We start from the raw sequence: 21,267 nt of genomic DNA, 5'->3' as shown, positions 1-21,267 counted from the left end.
ACCTCGCTTTACAGACTCCAGTCCAGTCCAGTCCCTTCCCCGTCCCCACCACCCGGCTCTGAGATGCGATGTGTGTGATGTGCAAGAGCGGCTCCGGTGGAGGGTCCGGGGCTAGCTCCGCTCCGGTGGGGGCTGGGGCTGGGCTCCTACCTTACCTAGTATGCATATGCCTATGCTTTCCAGGTCTGGGCCGGGTCACGCCCCAACGTGTACAGACAGTATCCTGCATTACCTACATGGGGGGAATGAATCACGTCGTCCGCCAAATGCGGGGGCGGGGTCGGGGGCAATGGCAAGGCGTAACGGAGAATTAGAATTCGATTTTGGGACTCGCAGAGATCATGGTTCTTTCTACCCGGTAGACTTTGAGTGAGTGAGTGCGGAGAACTGCCTCTAGCTTTTTTTTTCTGCTCTTTTCTTTTGCCTCGCCCGGTAGACATGTGGAATTACCCCGTGGGGAGAGGATGGATCTATATGTATAAGAACAAGACCCAGTAAGTGAGTGAGTGAGTGGTGTTTTCTTTCCTTCATTAATCTTGTCCACCGACTCCCTCCCTCCTTCCCTCCCTACCTGAGATCTGAACTCAAGACATCCATCCCGTGAACTACCCGCATACGTACGCAAAGATGCGACCCTTCCTCCCTCTTCTCCTCCTAGCTACCTCAGCCCTCAGCAATCCCCTCGCCCCCCATCACCAAAAACGCGTATCAGGAACCTCCATCGTAAACCTAGGGAACAACACCGGCACCCCCTCGCACCTCGCCTCCGGCATCCTCTACGGCATCCCAGACACGCCGGGTCAGATCCCAGGGTTTCTGTATGAGGATATGGGATTCAACTATGCGCGAGCAGGTGGGGCTCAGGTGGCGGCGCCGGGACGGGGGTGGATTTGGGGAGTAGCGGAGTATACGGTATGTCCATACTCGAGTATATCGTTGTTGTAATGGCTGTAATGGGCGTATCTGGAATGTTTGACATATGTGGAATGAACGATTGCTGAAATGGTTCTGGTGGGTCGCTCTTAGAACCGCTTTGCGTCAGCGCTGTCGAATTACAAAACCGCGCGTACATACGATGCGAATTTTATTTTTCTGATTCATGATCTGTGGGGTGCTGATGGGACGCAAAATTCTACTGCGCCGTATCCGGGGGATGATGGGGATTGTAAGTTACTCCTGAGTGCAAAGCCATGACTTCCAGAGTACTTGTTCCCTCTGGGACTTATACAAACAAGTGCCTGTCCGCTCCTTGCCAAACAATACCTACCTACAGCCCTACCTTGAAGCCACGAGAAAGATGAAATATGCTAACACTGCAGCTTTCTCTAGGGTCGAGTTGGGATGCCTATTTAACCCGCTGGATCTCCGATATGAAAGCAAACGATGCTACAGACGGCCTCTCAATCGATATCTGGAACGAACCAGACCTGACGTATTTTTGGAACGCGCCACAAGCACAGTACTTCCAGATGTGGGGTCGTACGTATCATCGCCTTCGGTAAACATACCTACCTATTTCCCTCCAGACACAAAGAAAGAAAATAAATGAAGTGAAGAGTACGGTAGGCTAACAACAATCATGACATGACAGAACTGAACTTCCGAGCGTCAAACTCATTGGCCCGGCTTTTGCTGGACAGCCTGATGCTTCTAACAACTGTAAGTGAGAGGGTTTGACTGAGCAATTGTACACAACTGAACTGATAATTATAGGGTGGACGGGGTTCTTGAGCTTCGTTGCGAGTAATGCGAGTGTGCCGGATGAATGGGTGTGGCATATGGAAGGTGGTGGTGGAGATAGTGAGTGCCACCAATCTCGCACTTTATCCTGAATCTCGAGATCCGGACATGCAATCCTCTAATCATCCCCGAGGCCTCTTTCTTTCTTTCTTTCTCGAAAATTGGACTTGGGAAACGTATGACAGGAAATACTGACTCCCCATCTAGTGGAGGGAGCATATGGGGCTTTATTCAACCTTCTGGAAACCTACAGTCTCCCAAACCACCCCATAAACATCGATGAATACGGAATATACGACGAACAAGTTCCCGCTGGTTCAGCTTGGTGGATCTCTCAACTCGAGAGAGTAAATGCAATCGGCCTACGTGGTAACTGGCTGAGTGGGACCCAGCTTCATGACTTCCTTGCGTCGCTGCTCTCCAAACCCAATGCTACCACCTCGTCTTACAGCGCAACGGCAGGTGGCTATTTCCCAAATGGCGACTACCAGGTGTACAAATACTACAATCTGAACATGACGGGCTATCGTGTTGGCAGCTCCCCTTCCACGGACCTGAAACTAGACACGTATGCCACTGTTGGTTCAGATACAGTCAAGGTTCTCACTGGAGTTCGTATCACCACCGGAACATGGCAAGTTGAAATCGACGATCTCTCAGCCGTGGGGCTGGCAACTTCAGGAACGCTGAATATACATACCTGGAGCTTTCCCGCCACTGGAGGACATTTCGGCGAAGTGGATGGGCCAACGGATTTAGGCTGGTACGAGCACACGTATTCTGGAAACAGTGTCACGTTTCCTATTTATCAGACAGACACCTCGACTGCATATGCATTTGAGTTTCTGCGCGGATAGAAGACCATGGTGGAATTCAAGTTGTGAAGAATGGACGGATGGAGGGAGGCCAGCTATCCGTAGCATAGGCGAAAATTGAGATTTCTTGCATGTATGCGTACCAGTAAATGCGGCGCGCTTCTGGTGTCTACGCGATGGAATGCAATAGTGAGCGCGAGTGAAGTTATTTAGCAGAAGGGGAACGTGATGTTATGTAGACGTCGAGATCTGATCTCGCTCTCGCTCTCGCTCTCGTACGAGAGTCTCGTGAACCAATGTCCGTCCCGTGACTGTGGAATACCATATCTACCTATGTGTTTGGAAGGGCCTCGGCTCAGATCGGTACTGGGTACGTGCATATGATGGACAAGTTGGTGGTTGGGGTTGAATAGAATGGATGAATTGTCGCAAATTGTTGGGATCGGAGGACGACGCTATAAGGTAAAGTACGGTCGGTAAATACGCATGAATGAAAGTCCGAGGGCCACACATACGGTAAATATGAACGAGCCTCTTCTGTAAGGAATAGGAGAGGGTTTACCAAGGAGGATTTATAATTTACAACAATAGTCATAGTTATAGTTATAATGATGATAATACGAAGAATCTCCCTTGGGTCCTGATGATGACGGACTAGACATGGTACGGTGCCAAAGACGAAAGCCGTCATATCATCCACCCACCGTATGTCAGTGAGTGCGACGGTGACTAAGATCCAGGATCAAGCCATGAGTGGCGGATGAATAGCCTAGCGAAGCGCTAATGCAGGGACGCCTTTAAACGATTGGTCCACAGTATTACGAGATCGCAGGGATCACACGTCATGCACTAGATGGTCGATTGTGAGCTCAACAATTTCAAGATGATGGAGCAAAAAGATGGAGAAAAAGGGTGTGAGAGAGGGGAGAGTTTGCCAACAGAGAGAAACCTTGGAATGGCCTCACATGCCTGCCATGTTCATATCCAACCAATTCTTTTTTCTTTGTACCTCGGCAACTTTCGTAGCTTTCCCCATTCCTTTTGCTGTTTGTTTGTTTGTTTGTCAGCCTGCCTTCAACAAAGTTTTACCTCACCTGCCTGCCAATTCCTGGTACAAGATAATTCAACGCCCCTTCTTTACATTCACCTACCTCGATCAAGATACATCCAAGGTCCAAGATCGAGATCGGAGAGTTGAAGCATTGTTGTCGCATACCTAGATTTAGATTCCATTCCATTTCTGGCGGGGAACCCAAACCGACACCCATCGACCCAATCCAATCAACCACCCAACCAACATGTCGTCTCCAACAGTCTCTCTGTCGTGGCCCTCGTCGTCGCTCTTCCGATTCCCTCCCAGCAATGATCCCCGAGTCCTTCCACCTCAGCAAGCTGGCTCAACACTGTCTGCGCCGCCATTCTCCATTCCTTCCTCGCTATACATCAGCGCCCTCAACGTTAAAGTCCCAATCACAATCGCCAGCATTTATGCAGTTACCGTAGTATCCTTGAACGCATATAACAGATCCGGAGGAAACAAGCCATGGCGGATCAGCAAGACCAGAGCTTTCTTTTGCTTCGTCGTACTGCACAATGTGTTTTTGGCTGTATATTCGGCTTGGACCTTTGTCGGCATGCTGGGTGCTCTTCGGACAACTGTCCAGCGGCCATCTGGACCTGCTGGGTTCGCAGGCACGGTGGACAGTCTGTGCAAGATTCATGGTGTCTCTGGCCTAGGGAATGCCATCGCATACAATGGCTCGGAATCAAAATGGATCTCTCAGTCACCCTCGACAATTCTGCTTACCGGGGCGGGAGCACCGGATTCGACCGATGTGGGAAGATTGTGGAATGAGGGTCTTGCATTCTATGGCTGGTTTTTCTACCTGAGCAAGTTCTATGAGGTTCTGGACACGGCAATTATCTTAGCAAAGGGGAAGAGAAGTTCCACACTTCAGACCTACCACCATGCTGGCGCTATGATGTGCATGTGGGCTGGTATTCGTTACATGTCGCCTCCGATATGGATGTTCGTCTTTGTGAATTCTGCAATTCACACCCTGATGGTATGCAACTGTCTTTCCACTACTCCACTATACAAAGTAAGCTGGCTAACGTTGCAACAGTATACTTACTACACTTTGACCGCTTTCTCAGTGCCGATCCCAAATACACTCAAGCGAAGTCTGACGACAATGCAAATCATTCAGTTTCTTGTTGGAGTAGCCTATGCTGCCTTCCACTCCTTTGTCTCATATAGCATCCCCGTCCGAGTACCCTATCTGAAGGATGCAATATCTGTCACGGCCAACGCAACTTCATCAGCCGCCGCAACAGCCACGGCAGCAAGTGTCATGGACATAATCAAGAAGCTTCTTTTTCGCGCCGTAGGTGGAGAAGGGGTAGCCGAGAATGTCAATGCTGCACATACGCCTGGGATCATAGAACAAACAAATTCCTTGGCTGGTACGGCCCAGTATCGCACGGAATACCAAACGGTACCGTGCATTGACACAAACGGTCAGACTTTTGCCATCTGGCTGAACGTTTTCTATCTCGCGCCATTGACATTCCTCTTTGGGCGATTTTTCGTCAAGAGCTATCTCCGACGTAGCGATAAGATGACTAGCCATGCTTCTGGAAATGTAGAGAAGGCGGGAATAGATGCTGTGAAGGGAGTCGAGAGGAGTTTCAACGGTGGCTTGGCGAACGGCGGGAAGATGAACGGGAACGGCAAGGCCAATGGAAAACATTGAATCCTCTTGGATGGCGTACGGATGGAATTTAAAAGATAGATGGGATAAATAGGGCGGCAAAGGATAGGTACCTGCATTCTGGTGTGGTTTGGTTTATTAGCGTGCATTGAAGCGTCAGTCCTGCCAGGTCACCAGGTGGCCTGACGATAGATGATATTGAATAGATGATGATAACAAATGGAACGCACGAACCATCAGAACAAGGCTGGCAGAGATTCTTCCCTTTCGATGCTATAGACAAAGGAAGCAGGCGGGCTAGGCTTTACCGGTATTCTCGTCGAGCCAAGCATACATGGTAGTACGCATGGGTAGTAGGTAGGTACTTTAATCAAACTCAATTCTCTCTCTCTCTCTCGGTACAGCTCAAAGAGGCAGAAATAAATAAAGTGTTTCTGCAAATGCCAACGAAACTACTTGCTTGCTTGCTTCTATACGAGATATTAAAAGCTTCTTTGCATCTGCAGACACCTAGCGCCAACCGGCCCCGGTCTCCCAGGCCAGCCGTCCCATCGACCAAACGGCTTTCCCGAAGCGCCGCTCAGAAAAGCAGGTGACTCTGCGTGCGCGCGCCCACCTCCGACCCCACTACTGGTACCCTGATATAAAAACCATCACCCCCTGGCCTGACGACAATCAATAATAAAATTACCTCCTCTATCTATCTAATAACAATATGAACGACGGCCAAGCTACTGTACTGTACATACGGTATGCTAGGTATCTCTTATCCTGACCACGCGTATACTTGGGTCCGCAATAGCTATGCTAGGTAAGGGCGCGAGGGGCGATCCCAGGCCAGGGAGCTCAAGCTTCCTGTTCGAGTATGGCTCCATGCGCATGCAGGCAGGTAAGCAGGAACCGGAGGGGAGCATGGGCATGGATTAGCTGGAGCTCCCCGCGATGAATGGCATGGACTGGGATGAGATGGGTTCCGATTACCTGTATCTTACCTACCTTACCTTGCCTTACTCTATACGATGATATATAAGGTTCCTGTGTACGCAGGCATGTAAGTCTTCTCTCTCGTCCTCTTTTCTCTCTCCCCATCCTCTTTCTCTCCCCCTCCCTTTCTTTCTCCTCCCAATCCAATTTACTCCACAATGCGTCCCCCTCTCCCCTCCCCCGCTTCTACCCTCCTCGCCCTCGCCCTTGCTCCCTGCGCACTGGCACAGTTCGTCCCCGCCCCAACAGACCTCATCAATGCCACGGGCTATGCGGGCATTCCGGTGCGCTATAAAGAAGTCCCGACCGGTATCTGCGAGCTGGATCCTGATGTGAAGAGTTACTCGGGATACGCGGATGTGGATGTGGATCAGCATATCTTCTTTTGGTTTTTTGAAGCGAGGGGCATCGATCCGGAGACTGCGCCGCTTACTGTGAGTTATGATGTTTTTTTTTTGTTTGGGGATTTTGATAGAGATGAGATCTTGGTTGTGGTGGAAGGACGATGCTGCTCGCATCTTCTTTTAATAAGATAGAGTATCAAATCTCCTAGGGTGTAGATGATTCTAGCCAGCTCCCCTCAACGACCCCGAATATCCGAATCTTCTATGAAGGAGGAAATGGGCCATGGATCCCACAGTCTTCTATGGAATGCTATCTATCTTCCCATCTACCGTTATTATGTTCGCGAAGGTCAATCATGCTGACGTTGAACAGGTCTGGATCAACGGCGGCCCAGGGTCATCTTCTATGATTGGTTTATTCCGTAATTCCTCCCTCCTCCCTTCCTTTATTCGTCAGACTCAAGCTGTGTTTATTGGCGCTCCCGAACAGCGTTTCATCTTCTCGGCTCTTGCTGGCTCTGCGGAAATCAAAGTACTTACTAACCCCTTGATAGAAGAGAATGGTCCTTGCCGTGTTGACATCGACGGAAATGTGTATTCTAACCCGTACTCATGGTCAAATGCCAGTAATATGATATGTGAGGATGAATTTTCTTTCTTTCACTCCTCTTCTTATCTCAGCAGTATTTCTATATTGTGTATTGCGTTTGGAACATTCCGGTTTCTGAATTGGGTCTTTCATATATAAGAATGTCCTCGGGATAAGTGTTGGAAACGCTCTTGGATTACTCGATATTTCAAGTTAGGCGAGTGACGTGGAGGGAGTCAGTTATCGTGAAAATGCTCCAAATAGGGTAGTCTCTGTGACTCGGTGTAGTCGTTGTGCGGAGATGCCCCATTGCCTGCTCTTGTCATGCCTTGTAGACTCCAGACATGCTGACTCTTGCACTATCCAGTCATCGACCAGCCTACCCAAGTACGTCTCACTCCCCACCCACCAGTAACACACCAGCTCTAACATCTCACAGGTAGGGTTTTCTTATAGCATTCCTGTCAATGGATACGTTGATTCGTCCAGGTATGTGATCTCACTTGAAATATAGTAGCAGGTCTTTCTGACCAGCCGGTAGCGGAGATATCGTTACGTTGCCCGGCGACGAATGTCCAGACTACGCCGGCGATACTTGCGGGACGTACAGTTACGGGAATTATTCTTTGACGGCAAACTCTACCGTTAATGCAGCCCCCAATTTTTGGAAAACCCTCCAGGGGTTCATGGGAGCTTTTCCCCAGTACTCTAGAAATGGGTTCCATTTTTCCACGGAATCCTATGGTGGTCATTATGGCCCGATCTTCAACGAATACATCGAAGAGCAAAACGCAAAGAATATATCAGGCGCCCATAAAATATCCCTCGAGTCTGTCTTGATCGGGTATGCATTACCCCCTATGCCTGCGCTGCTTTGTGCTTACGTGTTCCAGAAACGGATGGTACGATCCTCTAATCCAATACCAAGCATACTACAACTACACCGTATTCCCGGGGAACACGTACGATTACTCGCCGTTCAACGCTAGTGTTCAAGACCAGTTCTACAACCAACTGTACGGGCCAGGCAACTGCGTTGACCAGATCAAGGACTGCGCAGCGAGAGGACTCAATGACATCTGCGAGTCGGCGGATAATTTCTGCTATTATCTTGTGGAAGAGGTACTGCCTGATAATACTGATCGCGACGAATACGATATCAGAGAGCTGCAACCTGATCCTTTCCCATACTCGTTCTACGTTGACTACCTCAATACACCCGAGGTTCAACAGGCCATTGGTAAGTCGAATCTCGCATTCCTTTACTTTCTCCAGCGTCTACTCCATAGTCGCTTGTGAGACGTGAATCGAATGCTCTCTAGACTCACATACATTACTCTGAGAGTCGATTACTCACTCACAAGCCACCGTCGAATCCCATCTCCCAAAACATATCTTTCAAATTAAGCAATGTCCCTCCCACTAACCGGTAAACAGGCGCGTACCAGAACTTTTCCGAAAGCTCAAACACAGTAAGCAACGCGTTCTCGGCAACTGGCGACGATAACCGCGAAGTCGGCACCATAGAAGCTTTAAGGAAGCTTCTCGAGCAGGGCATCTACGTCCTCCTATACGCCGGAGACGCCGATTACAAGTAACTCCCCCTCTCTCCCCCCCCAAACACACCACTGACCATCCTTCAGCTGCAACTGGCTCGGCGGCCAAGTCGTCGCCCACGAGATAGACCCCCCGGGCTTCTCCTCAGCCGGCTACACCAACATCTCCACCAGCGACGCCACCGTGCACGGCCAGGTAAAACAAGCGTCCTCCTTTGCCTTCGCGCGCATCTACGAGAGCGGGCACGAAGTGCCGTTCTACCAACCGCTGGCCTCGCTCGAGATCTTCGAGCGCGCCATAAAGGGCCTTGATATTGCCACGGGCGAGTGCAAGGTGAGTGGGAGTGGGTATTTGACCAATGGGACGGCGGAGAGTACGTATAGGGAGGGCAACGGCACGATTGTCTGGGATGTGCTGCCGACGAGTGCTATTTATAACACTACGACGGGGAGGCCGGCGAAGAGGGCTTCGGAGGGGAAGAGGGGGCTTCAGGGTAAATTGAGCCATGCGGGGAAGAAATTCAAGATCTGATTGATTGATTGATTTATGTTTATTTACTGCTGATAGAGTAAAGTCGAATATACAATAATCTAATCATCATCCAACTAAAAACTTCTGGGTGAGGTGATGATGGGATGTTGAAATGGAGATGCAGATAACGTAATCCATCTCGCTTCAAGTCTCACGAAACATAGTTGCACATCACGAAAGAATGGTATCTATCTATCTCACGATGATATATCGTAAGCTTACATGCTGGGTTCTAGAATTCTCCAAAGCGGATGTAGCCAGAATCCATGCCAACATGATAACGGGAGTCCTTTTGTCATGGAGAAGAGAAGCTTAGAGCGCATGGTGTTGATGTACCGTTGGCTTTTGCTGAAGTCGAGAAAGGTGCGCGTCTTGGGTAGCCGTTTTGTGTTAAGCTTGGGAGAAAATCGGGTGGGGATAAGGATCTACGGCTTGGAATGGAATGGAAGGAGATTTGTATGCTGTATATAATATGTATTTCAGTTGGAGGAGTAGAGATAGATAAAATATTGTGAAAATCACATGGAAGGTTCTCTGGAGTGCCTGAATTAATGGGAATTCCTCTAAGACTTGTGTGTTCTGATCATCTCCAACATTCAAATAACGCGTCATTCTAAAGAGCGAGTGCTAGCTAGACTTCTCATCCTCAATTTCAACTCCGGGTTGAAACCAATTTTGTATGCACCACTCATACTCCATGCTCCCCCTCAAAGTCAGACGACTGTAGCACTATACTATCCAATATCTTCCCCATATGCGTCTTATCCACCCCCTCACAATGCCTCCGGATCTTCGTCGTCAGCACCTTCATGAACATCACCGGACTATCGCTAAATGTACACCCAGCCGCCGATTTCAAGTCCCCACGATTCCGCACGATAAAACCATCAGGAAATGTAGGACAATCATTAGTCCACGCCAGTCCTAGGAAGTTGCACACTTCCTTATATTCATCATACGAGGCAAGGTACAGCTGTCCTGCGAATAGGCTCAATTGTATGATGAGATGGCGCGGAAGATTCAGATGCAGCGTTCCTGGCCGCGCGGGGACGTTGTATAAATCCAAGGCGTCTAACGAGCGGAAACCTAGGTTCTGACGCGGTCCGTAGAGGTGCAGCGTTGTGGTCTTTGATGCTTTGATGCGCGGTAGTAGCTCCTGTGCTTCGTGTGGGCTGATAACCATCATATGCTGCACAGTATCTTTGCCACCAGTGCTTGTGAGCACCCACTGTACCGACCGCTGGTATGAGTCTGAGATATATGAAGTACCGCGGGTTAGTATGGTGTTGGCGAAGTCGGAAGTTACTAGGAGATCCTTGGGAAACTGAGAGACGTCGATATATTTGCCTGCGCTGGTATTGCGTAGAGTTTCGAAAGCTGGGCTGTATCCTGTGGAGCCCCTAATAGGGATACCTGTAGATATGAATTTGATCAAATCGGGGTGGATATGGTATTCTGCGGGTTGAGCAGGTGCTGGCTTCTCGATTTGTCGCTCCTGTTCAATCTCGGGGGAAAGCTCGCGCTCTTGCTCTTCCTGCAGAGTGGCGGAATTGAGATCCAGGTCCTTGAACTCACGACAACGCTCCATGATCAGGTTGAGATTAGCGTTTTCGCTTTCTTGCTCAGAGAAAACTGTATTAGTCCCGGAACGTGGTCGATATCGAGCATCTAGGGTTCGGGATTCATCCTCGAGAAACTTTTCGGCTTGAGCCTTTGACAGCGTTATGCCATTGTCAGTTCTAGCCTCAGCCCAGATCTCACGCTGTTGTTCAAAGCGACGGCCTTGTGCCGCCCACAGGGGCATGCTCCGTCGGATGTCAACGCAGGTCTCTGAAATAGCCCATATGAGAACATCTGGCAATTCAATATCCGCATCGTCAGGCTTGGATGTTCGTTCTAGAATCTTGGTCTTTATTTCTTCCGGAACACAAAAGACGACCGACTGTCCCTTGCCAAGTTTTCTCATCCTCATGCATGCTGCATTGACCGTCAGTGGTTGTAATCACACGAGCTTGGAGACTTACCCTGCACTAGTCTATCCTTGGTTAAATTTGGTCCCAGAGTGACGGCTGCCCGGTAGTCCGGCGGTAATATCAAGTCAGTCCCTCTCGTGTGAGCTTCGTCCAGGAATATGACACAAACGTCGAGTTGCTTTGCAAATGAAGACGTTTGAAAGGGCTCAATGTTTCCCTTCCTATCGAGAATAGAAAGCTCATCATTGTCGCCAAAAAAGACTACAGCCTGTGCTCGCTCCAGATCAGACATCCTTAGCCACTCCCTTGCGAACCCCAGATTCCCAAGCTCAAGGATTTGGGCCCCTACATCAAGGATAACTTGTACTGCTGGTTTCATCTTCGTCACCATAGCTAGTAAGACTTCTGCATCTGAGCGCAAAGTTTCACTTCCTGATGGTATAAGCGCAACGGAATTCTCGCTTTGGAGGAGGTATTCAAGGACCAAGGCATTGGTGTCTTTTTGCTCCGGAAGATCAAGGTGTTTTACACTAAGTGGGAGAACCTTTCTCGAGTCATTTGTACCACTGAAGCCGGTTGTGGGGTGGGCTTTGATCTGACCAATGTCCCACCCGGAGGCGGATAGCTTCTCCGGAAACTCTTTCATTTCTTTCGGGAAGACGACATGGGCCAAAAAGTAGTCCACAGCGCCCTTGGCGTAACGAAAGTGAGGGAAGACTTGATTAATGCATTGTTGTCTATCCTTGGGATTGACGCCAGCCAGATTATGGAAAGCAAGCGCAAGATCTGGGGCATCTTTGACCCATTCCTGATACTCGATGTCGGCTTGATCGCACTTAAGAAGGTGCGCAAGAGCCAGGAACAGGTCATCATTGGTCATTCCGCCATAGTAATAGCACAGCGAAGTTAGGACAATGACCACGTCGGGATGACTGAATTCTGATCGCGGGGTGGGGTTGTCCTTGGCTCGATAGGGCACCGTGAGCCTTGTTTTAGGAATCCTAGTCGCGTCAAGTCCGTAATTAACTTTCCAACGTTTTTGGCTGAATGTGAAGGCTAATACTCCTCCAGCGATGAGACCTCGTATGAGGAGCAGAATGCTGCTTGTCGTGTCTGTCCAGAATTCTCCTTTTTCAACGCATTCGATCTCATCTGATGTGAGTATAGGTTCGGTGATGTACCTAAAAACATCGTTTCGGATCTTTTCTGGTTGTCTAGCAATTGGGAAACCGTCGAGCCCAGTCTCGCAGATGTGTTTTGCAACGTGATCAAATAACTGCTTTCCGGCATCAGGCCGGAGGACTCGAGTCTTGGGGAAATTTCCTCGAGTGTGCTCATCGACCTCAATGGAAAGAGGAAGCTTTTTCTTGACACTTGGCGCAAATATCTTGACTAGATTTAGCACTTGCTGAACATGAGTCCACCGCTCGGGGCAGAGTTCAATTGGTCGCTGCATGCCCATAGTATAGATCAGTTCGAACTTCACACTGAAATTCTCGTCACTCTCGTCTACGATATCGCGACTGGAAGAGTCAAAGAAGTGCTGAGTGCTCAGTAGGGAATTTCCAACTGTTTCTTGACCTGAGATGAGGCACTCGAGACCCATCAATTTGAATGACAATATATGCTCGGGCTGTAAAAGGAGAACGCCGCCGTTTGTCATGCATTCCTTATATATGTCGCCAATCGCATTTGCTTCTGCTTCCCCAAGGCGCAAGGAGCGAGAGAATGGCATGTGATATACACGCCGGTCTAGCAGGCCCCCGAGCTTAGATACCATCATTTGTAACATCTGCTTGGATTGGGGCTTGGCCACAATGACACGCACCAACCGAGAGCCATCAGCGAGAGAGGCGGCCACGTTAGGGACAACAACAGATGACTTGCCCTCACCCATGTTTAACTGCATGACGAAATTTGAGCCAGATGGGGGACTTCTCATCTGTTCGGCTATGCGCACCTGGACCTCCCGGATCATGATACCACTCTCGACCTCCAAGAGCAGAGATTCAGGATAGTCCAATGGACTCCAGCTCTGATGACCTGAATTCTGCAATTCCTTGATGAGATCCGCATGGTTATCAGAAGAGCTCACGAGCCGTTCCGCTCGTTGGAGCTCGGTGAGAGAGAGCCCATACTCAACAATGCAGCGTTTCCATTCGCCTGTAATCTTTTGCCATCGACAGCGTGTGAGTTGTTGAAGGAGGAATATTGGGGATAATCTTGGCCATTGCATAACGCTAGCAGCTTGGGCCGAAAACTTACTCAACTGCAACAAAGTTGAGTCCACGCGAACAGGACAGTTCAAGTTGGAGGTGATATTTGTGTAGATCACCTTGACGTGGTTTTGGCAGTGCACCAGATAGCCAGAGAGGATCATCTTGATCTCAGTTTCCGTCCCTTGAAGAGCATATTCTTTCCCGTGCTCGTGCTGCAAACAAGCAAGGCTCTCTCGCAAGTCCTTCACATAGTCTTCTTCGTAATTGGAGCCGGCCTGAGCCTCGAGGCGCTTGATCAATGCTGCAAGGCGAGGAGTCGTCTTTTCGGGATCATGAGAAAGTCTAGTCAATAGTAGGTCGCTCAAATCATTTGTAACACAGGCTAATTTCGGAGCCGTCGAATAAGTCAGAATGTCATCAATAGAGATGAATCGATGCCTCCTCTCTAAATTCCATTTTGGAGGAGTAAATGAGCATGATGGTATTTGCATTGCTTTGACCATGGGGTTCAGGAGAGCGTCCTCGATTTGAGTGAGATATTTGTAGAATTGAAGATTATCGAACCATGTCCTGAATTTTGGTTTCGCGCCATCAATAGCCTTTCTCACGTCTACGTACGTGCGAAAAGAGGGGGAAGTATCATCAGCGGGGGCAACAGGAACCTCAGAGGGGAATTGCTTCGCCAGTGCATCACGCAGCTTGTCAAGAGCATTGCTTTGATTGCACTGAAACGCTTCTTGTTTACGTCGCCGCAATTCGTTTTTTGTCTCTGTAGACCAAGCAGTAAGGTGCGCTTCGGGGCACTGCAATAATGGAAGACACGCAGACTTGATAGAGTCGCGCAATTCGTGTCTTTTTACATCGCGACCTTGAGATATCTGAAAAGAATCAACCTGTGGCGGCGAAAGTTGAGCCATATATGGCAGCGTATAAAAGGAGGCTAGTGTTTGAATGATCTCCATGTCGGCATTGCTGGCGAAGGCGAGCGTGGAAAACCATAGCATGAGGTGGAATTTCTCCACCCGGAAACGTTCCCGACTGAACGTTTGATGAAGAGCGCACCATTTCTCCGAGAGAAAGTCGGACGAATGTTCCTTTTCAAGTAGTCTGGCGTCATACTTCATGTCGCAGATTTGCAACGGATACCTTGAGCCAAATAATTTCTTGCTAGACACTTGAGTCTGCGATAGATATTTCCAGAGATGATCTCGAAAATGGGATGGGGGTCGGTATTGCAGAGTCGTGCGTTCATGATATATCATGCTTGACATCACAAAAGCTTCGGAGTATCTTGATGAACTCTGCTGCTGATCCCTGGCTCCGTAGACCTTGTCATGATTGACCGTATGATCCTCAGCGCCAAAGCCGGACACACGAAACGTGGATGATCGGATACAATCACGCTGTAATAAGTCTACTTCGACCTGGTCTAGCGGTGGCAGCTTGACCTTCGAGTCCGGGTAAAATATGTTTGCCCTATCTGCTTGGTCGAATATTGATTTGACAGATTTGTAAAATCCACCATGCTGAGCCAGAAACCCAAGATTCGGAACCCAGCTGACTGTTTGCATGACACGTTCATTGGCGGGGTAGTACTTTCTCCCTGGGGTCAGCTGTGCAATTTGATGAAGTACTTCAATGTTTTTCTGTTCCAGCTGATCAAACGACCTGACCGCAGCAGAGCTCAGGATTGAAAGTGCCTGTTCCGTACCAGTTGTACGTGTAAGGGGATCTGACAAGCAGAACGAGGTGAGAGCGTGGAGATAACATAGAGTTAGCTTGCTCTGCAGATTCCCATTATCTATTAGTCTGCCAAGTTTATCATCCACATGATATGCGTGGGCTTTGGTAGCCGAGTCTTTGTCAACCATGACGTGAATATGTCCACCTTCGGCCTGCCATGTCACATTTCCCTCTGGTAAAATGACAAGGCGGTTACCACCATTGTCATGTTTCAACATGAGCCTGCTGCGAAGGCCAACCAGGGTACCAAGAGATTGGTCCATGTCGATGGACATTCCGCGGAATTGCCTCGATTGAATTGATAGACCACCTCGCTCAAGGTAAAATCCTAACTGGAGCCTAGGAAGCTCAATCTCCAATAACGATGAAGCTTGATGGAAGAAAGTATGTATTCGGAGTGGATCCTCCAGGGGATTCAGTATATGGGACAGCTTTTCTACAGTCTGACTTTTTATTCCAACCAGAGACACGTTATCTTTGGCCATATGCCATCCAGAAGTAGATGTTGACCAGGCCAACCTCCAATTGTTGGGTGATGAATTCCAAGGGCTTTTGACAGGGCGGAACTCAAGCGAGTTATCATAACAATCATACCAATGAACAAACTCTTCGACGAAGAATACCGGGAAATTTCCATGCAAATGTCGAGAAGGAACCAGTTCGTACTTTTTATCACCTTTTATAGCTTGTACCAGAAGGTCGTGTTCCAATGAGTTGGGTTCATCGGAAGATTGGCCGATCCCAAAGTGGAGTGTGTATCCAGCATACTCTTTCTTGCCAGAGAACTCCAAGCCTGGGACAGAAGTAGGCAGAACCTCCATAGCACAGCTTGCGAAAAGGGTGCGATACATTGGATGTTGTTCGTATCGCAAAGGGAGGCGCGCCAGTGGGAGACCATTCACAAGAAGCTCGCCCGTCAGAAGATTGAAATGGACCCATAAGCCATTGCTGTTTTCTTGTGGTGCTGTTCTGGTCATAAGCCAATGTCCATCTTGTTCTGGGATCCTTCGCCAGCCGGATCCTGCTTTATAAGCGGACCATGACTTGATTATGGCAACGTCCAATGATGAGCTGCTGCTTTTGACAATTTTCGTCGCAAGAATGGGGTAGCAACGATATGTGAGCCCTTTCCATCGCTGGTACAGTAAAGAAACGATGGGATCGGATGTATGTGCCAGCGTATAATCTCCTTCCTGAATGACGATTGAGCATTGAATGAGGAGAGACAGATCTTCAGGTATAGCCAGAAGATCTTCCAAATACCGTTCATCAAAGTTGAAAGAATCAACACATACTAATGCAACCTCGAGGGCCCTGGAACATAGATACGTTCTTTGGTCATCACTCATCGTCATTTGCGCTTTGTCCCTAAGAATATTGACCCACTCAAAAGCAACGACTCGAACATTCGCCAGATAAAGCAAGCATCCCTCCTTGATTTGGTCTGATGAGGTCAATGATAGTAGTCGTGCAGCCAAAGAGATGTAGGTGCTGAGTGCTTGGGAGGACTCCCAGTTCTCCTTGACTCTCTGAAGCGCCTCACGGAGGGCTTTCAAGATAGCGTGGGCAAGATTATCGTCGTCCAAAATTTCATGGCCTGCTCTGAGGACTCCGCCGCTACTCGGCGGTCCAGTTTGGTGAATACACTGAAGAATCGTAAGGCTTGTCTCTACTTTTTTGAAATCGACAGATGATGTAACGGAGAGTTGAAGTATATTCTGCCACTGGATTCGATAGCCGAGGGGAGTACCACTTAGTGCTTTATATTCTTCAAGTGACATATGATCAGGACAATCAGATTGGCTGGCTACAAGAGTGTTTGGTGATGGGCCGTTGGGTATTGAAGAAGGGCGGAATAGAAATTTCTGGAGAGATGATGACTCCGCTGGCATCCTGTAGGTACAGAAAATCGGCACTTTATCCGTGATACGAAACATATCAACAAAGCATTTAGTCGAAGCATCGTAGTATTTATAGTGAAGACCGTTGTCGAGACACACATCGTTGATATCGCTGGTGGCGGCAATAGATTTGTTCCGACGATGCGTAACCTCGTGGGGTTTGTCTTCGGACAAAAGACCAATGCGTTGCGTTGAGCTGAATCTTGTGAAATAAGACGATAGTCCATTGTAATTTTGGAGAGGATACGTTTTCCTTGGCTTTTTTTCAGACAAAAACTCGGTCTTAAAGACATCGAGCAGGATGAACACGGTTGTGTCGCGCCAACAACGAAATGACAGGGGTACTTTGAGCTCGAAAACCGTGGAGCGTGCTTCGATCTCATTTTTCGGTAGTGGCCATTCGTGTATCAGGATATTCAGGGAGGCGGCTTGGGACTTGTGGCCACACCTCGTACAATTCCCATGATGACGAGGGCCGCGAGCGCCAGTGGCGAAGTTAATTACGCCTTCACTAAAGTCGCATTCACTCTCATGGTAGAGTTCCATAAGATTCTTGTAACGCTCTCTCTTTTGGTGAAATTCACTCTGTTTTTCTTCTTTCGCCTGAGTTGCACGTTTTCTGATCTCTTCAATCAAATTTTGATGCTCGAGGGACTGATCGAAGTATCGTACGGAAAATGAGTGTTGACTACCAAATTCCCGAAAAATACTCGGGGACGAGGACCTGACATTAGCTCGACGGCGGTCAAGATAATCCTCAGCGCGGAGCAGTCTTTCCATCTGCGACCTCAATGGTAGGATTAGGGATTGGAGCAGTTGTCCTGGAATTTCAGGGTCGTAGTCCCTTAGGAGCAGGCATATGTGAACAGCAGACTTATCGCAGGCAATCCAAAGCTCAAGGATAGTGAGTAGCATCAGGGAAAGTGTCTCAGGGTTGCCAGAGTAAGAAATAGATGCAGTGCGGTGGTAACTTTGAATCAAGTAGCCCAATTTGCTGCAGGTGGCAGGGTCCGCTTGATGGGATTCTAACCACCGACTCAAATTTGAGGTTACCCAATCCTCGAACGCCTTCAAGTTGTAGGACTTGTACTCAGTCTTCGAAAAATTTATGCAGGTCGGAAGCTCTTCTGCTTGATAAGTCAAGGAGTCAGACTGCGGTTCAAAGTCAACGGAGTTGCTTCTGTCTTTCCGCTGGGATAGCGACTTGATGTATTCGTCAAAGGAGGGGAGAGAGTTAAAGATATCGCGTCTGAAATCTAGGTTTGCGAGACCAGACAAGTCAATGCGTGATCTATTTCCTTCCATGATACTCGACCATTTTGAATTAAGGACCTGGTTGGATTGGCGCATAGCATTTCGCACAAAATCAAGACCAGGTACTTCGACGTCTGGGTCGAGTTTAAGCAAACGCCTGCCAAGTTTTGCATTCATTGCGTACCAAAAGTCGAAGCGGAGGCGATGCTGGTGAGATAGCTTTAGAACGTGGCTCATGAGGAACACAATAAAAGGCTTGTAAAGATTTCCGGAAAAGCGCTGTTGGGTTGTCATTCGAGAGAAAAGAAGCTGCATGGCGACGCGGACAAATAACCACGTGGGTGATCTTCGCCAGGGGTGCCGACTGTCGTAATACATAACTTCTTCTCGTGTATTCTTCCAGACGCGAGAGACATTCACAGGTTCGCCAACACTTCCCAGAAATGCCGTAAAAAGCTCGGTGACCATCTTTGGATGGGTTGTGTCTCGATCCTCATCGTGCATTCTCTCTGCCTTTCTCGCTTGGGGCTGAGTTTTCATAGCAGCTTGATGGCTCATCTTGGCGAGCGTTTGTGCCATTGCAGCTTGAAAAGAAGGGTCCCCAAAGACCTCGAAATTGATAGAATTGGCCGGTCCTGGAAAAGAGCGTCGGAGTCTACCCTTGGTAGTGATGACTGCCTCGTTCAGAGGAGACAGCTCGAATGCTTCAACGTGAATGGAATCATCCACTCTGCTGATCATAACCCCTGCATTCTGGGCGCGTACGTAAAGGGGGATTGTTCCACCTATGGGCGAGTCAGAGTGGGAGAGAAATAGCAGGTTATAGAGTATGTGCATACCTGTTTTGGACAGACCTGCCAGAGCATTTAAAAGATTCTCTTCACTAATGGCACCAATAGTGCCGTCGAATTCGTGCACATTCATCATATTGGTGACCATATCAACGACAGAATCGACTATGGCGCCCTGGCCATACTGGGTGTTATTGATGTGAGACTTGAAAGCCCTGAGTGCATCAATGGTGGTATCAAGTAGGAATTTCTCGTACTCCAAGTTGAAGTCACACTTCTGGGGTAGTTGAGGAGGCAGGAATATGTGATGAATCAGATACACCACCTTCTTCTGCGCGTTGGTAGTTGACATCCTGCTCGAGGTCCGATCCATTGCCGTGGTGGTTGGAAAGCAAAAGTTACCTCAATTCTTGCGACGACGAAAGAGCGTTGTGAAATGGAAGCACTAAAAATTTGCCAATCTTTTGTGTCGATGCTGTTGTCAACATCAGGGTGAATTTCGACTCTAAGTCAATATCAGGGTGAATTTCGACTCTAAGTGATGAGTTGGGTATGTGGTATTTGGTCTACGACTGTGAGATATGAAAGGAAAATGAAGAACTTTGAGAAATAAAGAGAGAAGTTAGAAACTAAGGTATGCCATTGCTCAAAGGCTCCAACCAACTATCCGTACCTGCCTGGGTTAAATATCGGTCAGCTCGCAACCGCCGTCTCTCATAGCCTTGCTGCACGCCACCGCTCAAGAAATGGCAAGACAGAGCCGTGTAGATGATAGGCGCCGTTTGCTCATAGTCATTGCCACGCAGATGCACTGCAAAGGCTGCATGTTTCATCATCCGTACAGCTCTATGAATCTGCCACGTATTCGTTTGTTTCAGACTTTGGTTTTGTGCTGTTGGGCCCCGGATAGTGCCTCTGCCTCATTTGGCCCATCAAGAAAAGTCGCGTTTGCATCCTTTCGGAGGTTGAGATGACGGGAAGGGACATATAGAATACTGGTAGCAAGTTATGCGATGAAAAGAATAAGATAGGAATTTTTGATACCAAGGCAAGAGGTACTGTACAGTGCCATTTGCTTTAACTGTATCGGGCTTAGCTACCGCTGAAGCCACAGCCACCCCACCCCCCTCAAATGAAATGAGGCATTTGGGAACCCTGTAAAAATGATCAATATATGCAGTATACGACTCAAAGGCGTTAGAGATAAGTCAAATGCTATCTGGGAAATAGATGCGCAAAGGTGGTTGAATTCCTACCTTTGTGGACGGATTAGATTGCTCGACTACGGCTACCTAGACCCAGTTAGGAGGGACAGACGTTATGCGTTGGATGTTGGAAAGAGACTGAGGCTTTGTGGCAATCAAGTATTGGGAAATGTAGGCTTTGGAGGCAGGCATCCGGTTGAGGCCCTGAGGTGAGGATTGCTTTCTGCGTCAAGACCCGAGTGTGGTCTTGTGCCTGATCATGAGCTTAACATATGATTCACAATCTCTAACCACTTGCATGAATTAATGAGCTGGATAACACAGGCATAGACATAGACACATATTTCGTATAATAATCGTTCGTATCGGACCTGGGAACTGCTGATCATGGCGCGCTGAGTCATCTCCAAAAGAAACCCCCATGCCGTATATTGGACTACAGAGTCCCCGATATACAATATTTTGCCCTTTAATCCTCTCCTTCTGACATGAAGTTCTCGAGTTCCCCCAAATCATCATCAAATCCATCCCATTCTTCGTGCCTGTCAGCCTCCACTTGACTTTGACCATTCTTCGTGCCTCGTGTTGCCGAATCTTCACAAGAGAGCCTACCAAAACGGTGGTTAGCAAGTCTTCAGGACTGGGATCGACGTGAACCAACTTAGCAGCCAAAAGCATATCCTCCCAATAGACCCTCTCCTTCTCCTTCCTCTCCTCGTCAGTTCCCGATTTTAGGACAAATCTGGTATCTCGGTGAGCTACACAAGTTATGTATTCCTTCAGACCCCCATTCCCACCCCAGATGTTGGAATAGTCAGCCGACGCTCTCATTATGGACTCTTCTTTCCGAGAAAAGTAAGCAAAGAAATTTATCTTTTCCAAACTGAGAGAACCTGATTTATTCTTG

The 21,267-nt window shown here is 48.4% G+C and overlaps 4 protein-coding genes across 4 annotated transcripts; 3 read left to right on the top strand and 1 right to left on the bottom strand.

Moving 5' to 3' along the window:
* Nucleotides 1-627: 627 nt before the first annotated feature.
* LHYA1_G005665 (uncharacterized protein) lies at nucleotides 628-2,597 on the top strand (the record flags this gene model as incomplete). The annotated part of the gene is made up of 6 exons (XM_031150609.1): nucleotides 628-912; nucleotides 1,027-1,165; nucleotides 1,330-1,498; nucleotides 1,592-1,659; nucleotides 1,714-1,800; nucleotides 1,948-2,597. 6 exons carry the CDS (start codon nucleotides 628-630, stop codon nucleotides 2,595-2,597), a joined length of 1,398 nt encoding a protein of 465 aa, XP_031004667.1.
* A 1,256-nt stretch (nucleotides 2,598-3,853) lies between these two features.
* Nucleotides 3,854-5,311, top strand: ELOVL3 (Elongation of very long chain fatty acids protein; the record flags this gene model as incomplete). The annotated part of the gene is made up of 2 exons (XM_031150608.1): nucleotides 3,854-4,621; nucleotides 4,682-5,311. The coding sequence occupies 2 exons, from the start codon at nucleotides 3,854-3,856 to the stop codon at nucleotides 5,309-5,311; spliced, it is 1,398 nt and encodes a 465-aa protein (XP_031004668.1).
* Nucleotides 5,312-6,411: 1,100 nt separating this feature from the next.
* On the top strand, nucleotides 6,412-9,274 carry SCPB_2 (Carboxypeptidase S1-like protein; the record flags this gene model as incomplete). The annotated part of the gene is made up of 8 exons (XM_031150607.1): nucleotides 6,412-6,687; nucleotides 6,971-7,223; nucleotides 7,554-7,573; nucleotides 7,626-7,675; nucleotides 7,728-8,030; nucleotides 8,080-8,426; nucleotides 8,624-8,780; nucleotides 8,830-9,274. The coding sequence occupies 8 exons, from the start codon at nucleotides 6,412-6,414 to the stop codon at nucleotides 9,272-9,274; spliced, it is 1,851 nt and encodes a 616-aa protein (XP_031004669.1).
* Nucleotides 9,275-9,962: 688 nt separating this feature from the next.
* Nucleotides 9,963-19,507, bottom strand: LHYA1_G005662 (uncharacterized protein; the record flags this gene model as incomplete). Its single annotated transcript, XM_031150606.1, has 3 exons — nucleotides 9,963-11,251; nucleotides 11,299-19,149; nucleotides 19,204-19,507. The coding sequence occupies 3 exons, from the start codon at nucleotides 19,505-19,507 to the stop codon at nucleotides 9,963-9,965; spliced, it is 9,444 nt and encodes a 3,147-aa protein (XP_031004670.1).
* Nucleotides 19,508-21,267: the final 1,760 nt, after the last annotated feature.

Source organism: Lachnellula hyalina (genome assembly GCF_007821495.1).
Source record: "Lachnellula hyalina strain CBS 185.66 chromosome Unknown contig00083, whole genome shotgun sequence".
NCBI classification, from domain to species: domain Eukaryota; kingdom Fungi; phylum Ascomycota; class Leotiomycetes; order Helotiales; family Lachnaceae; genus Lachnellula; species Lachnellula hyalina.
This window is presented reverse-complemented; position numbering and strand designations above follow the sequence as displayed.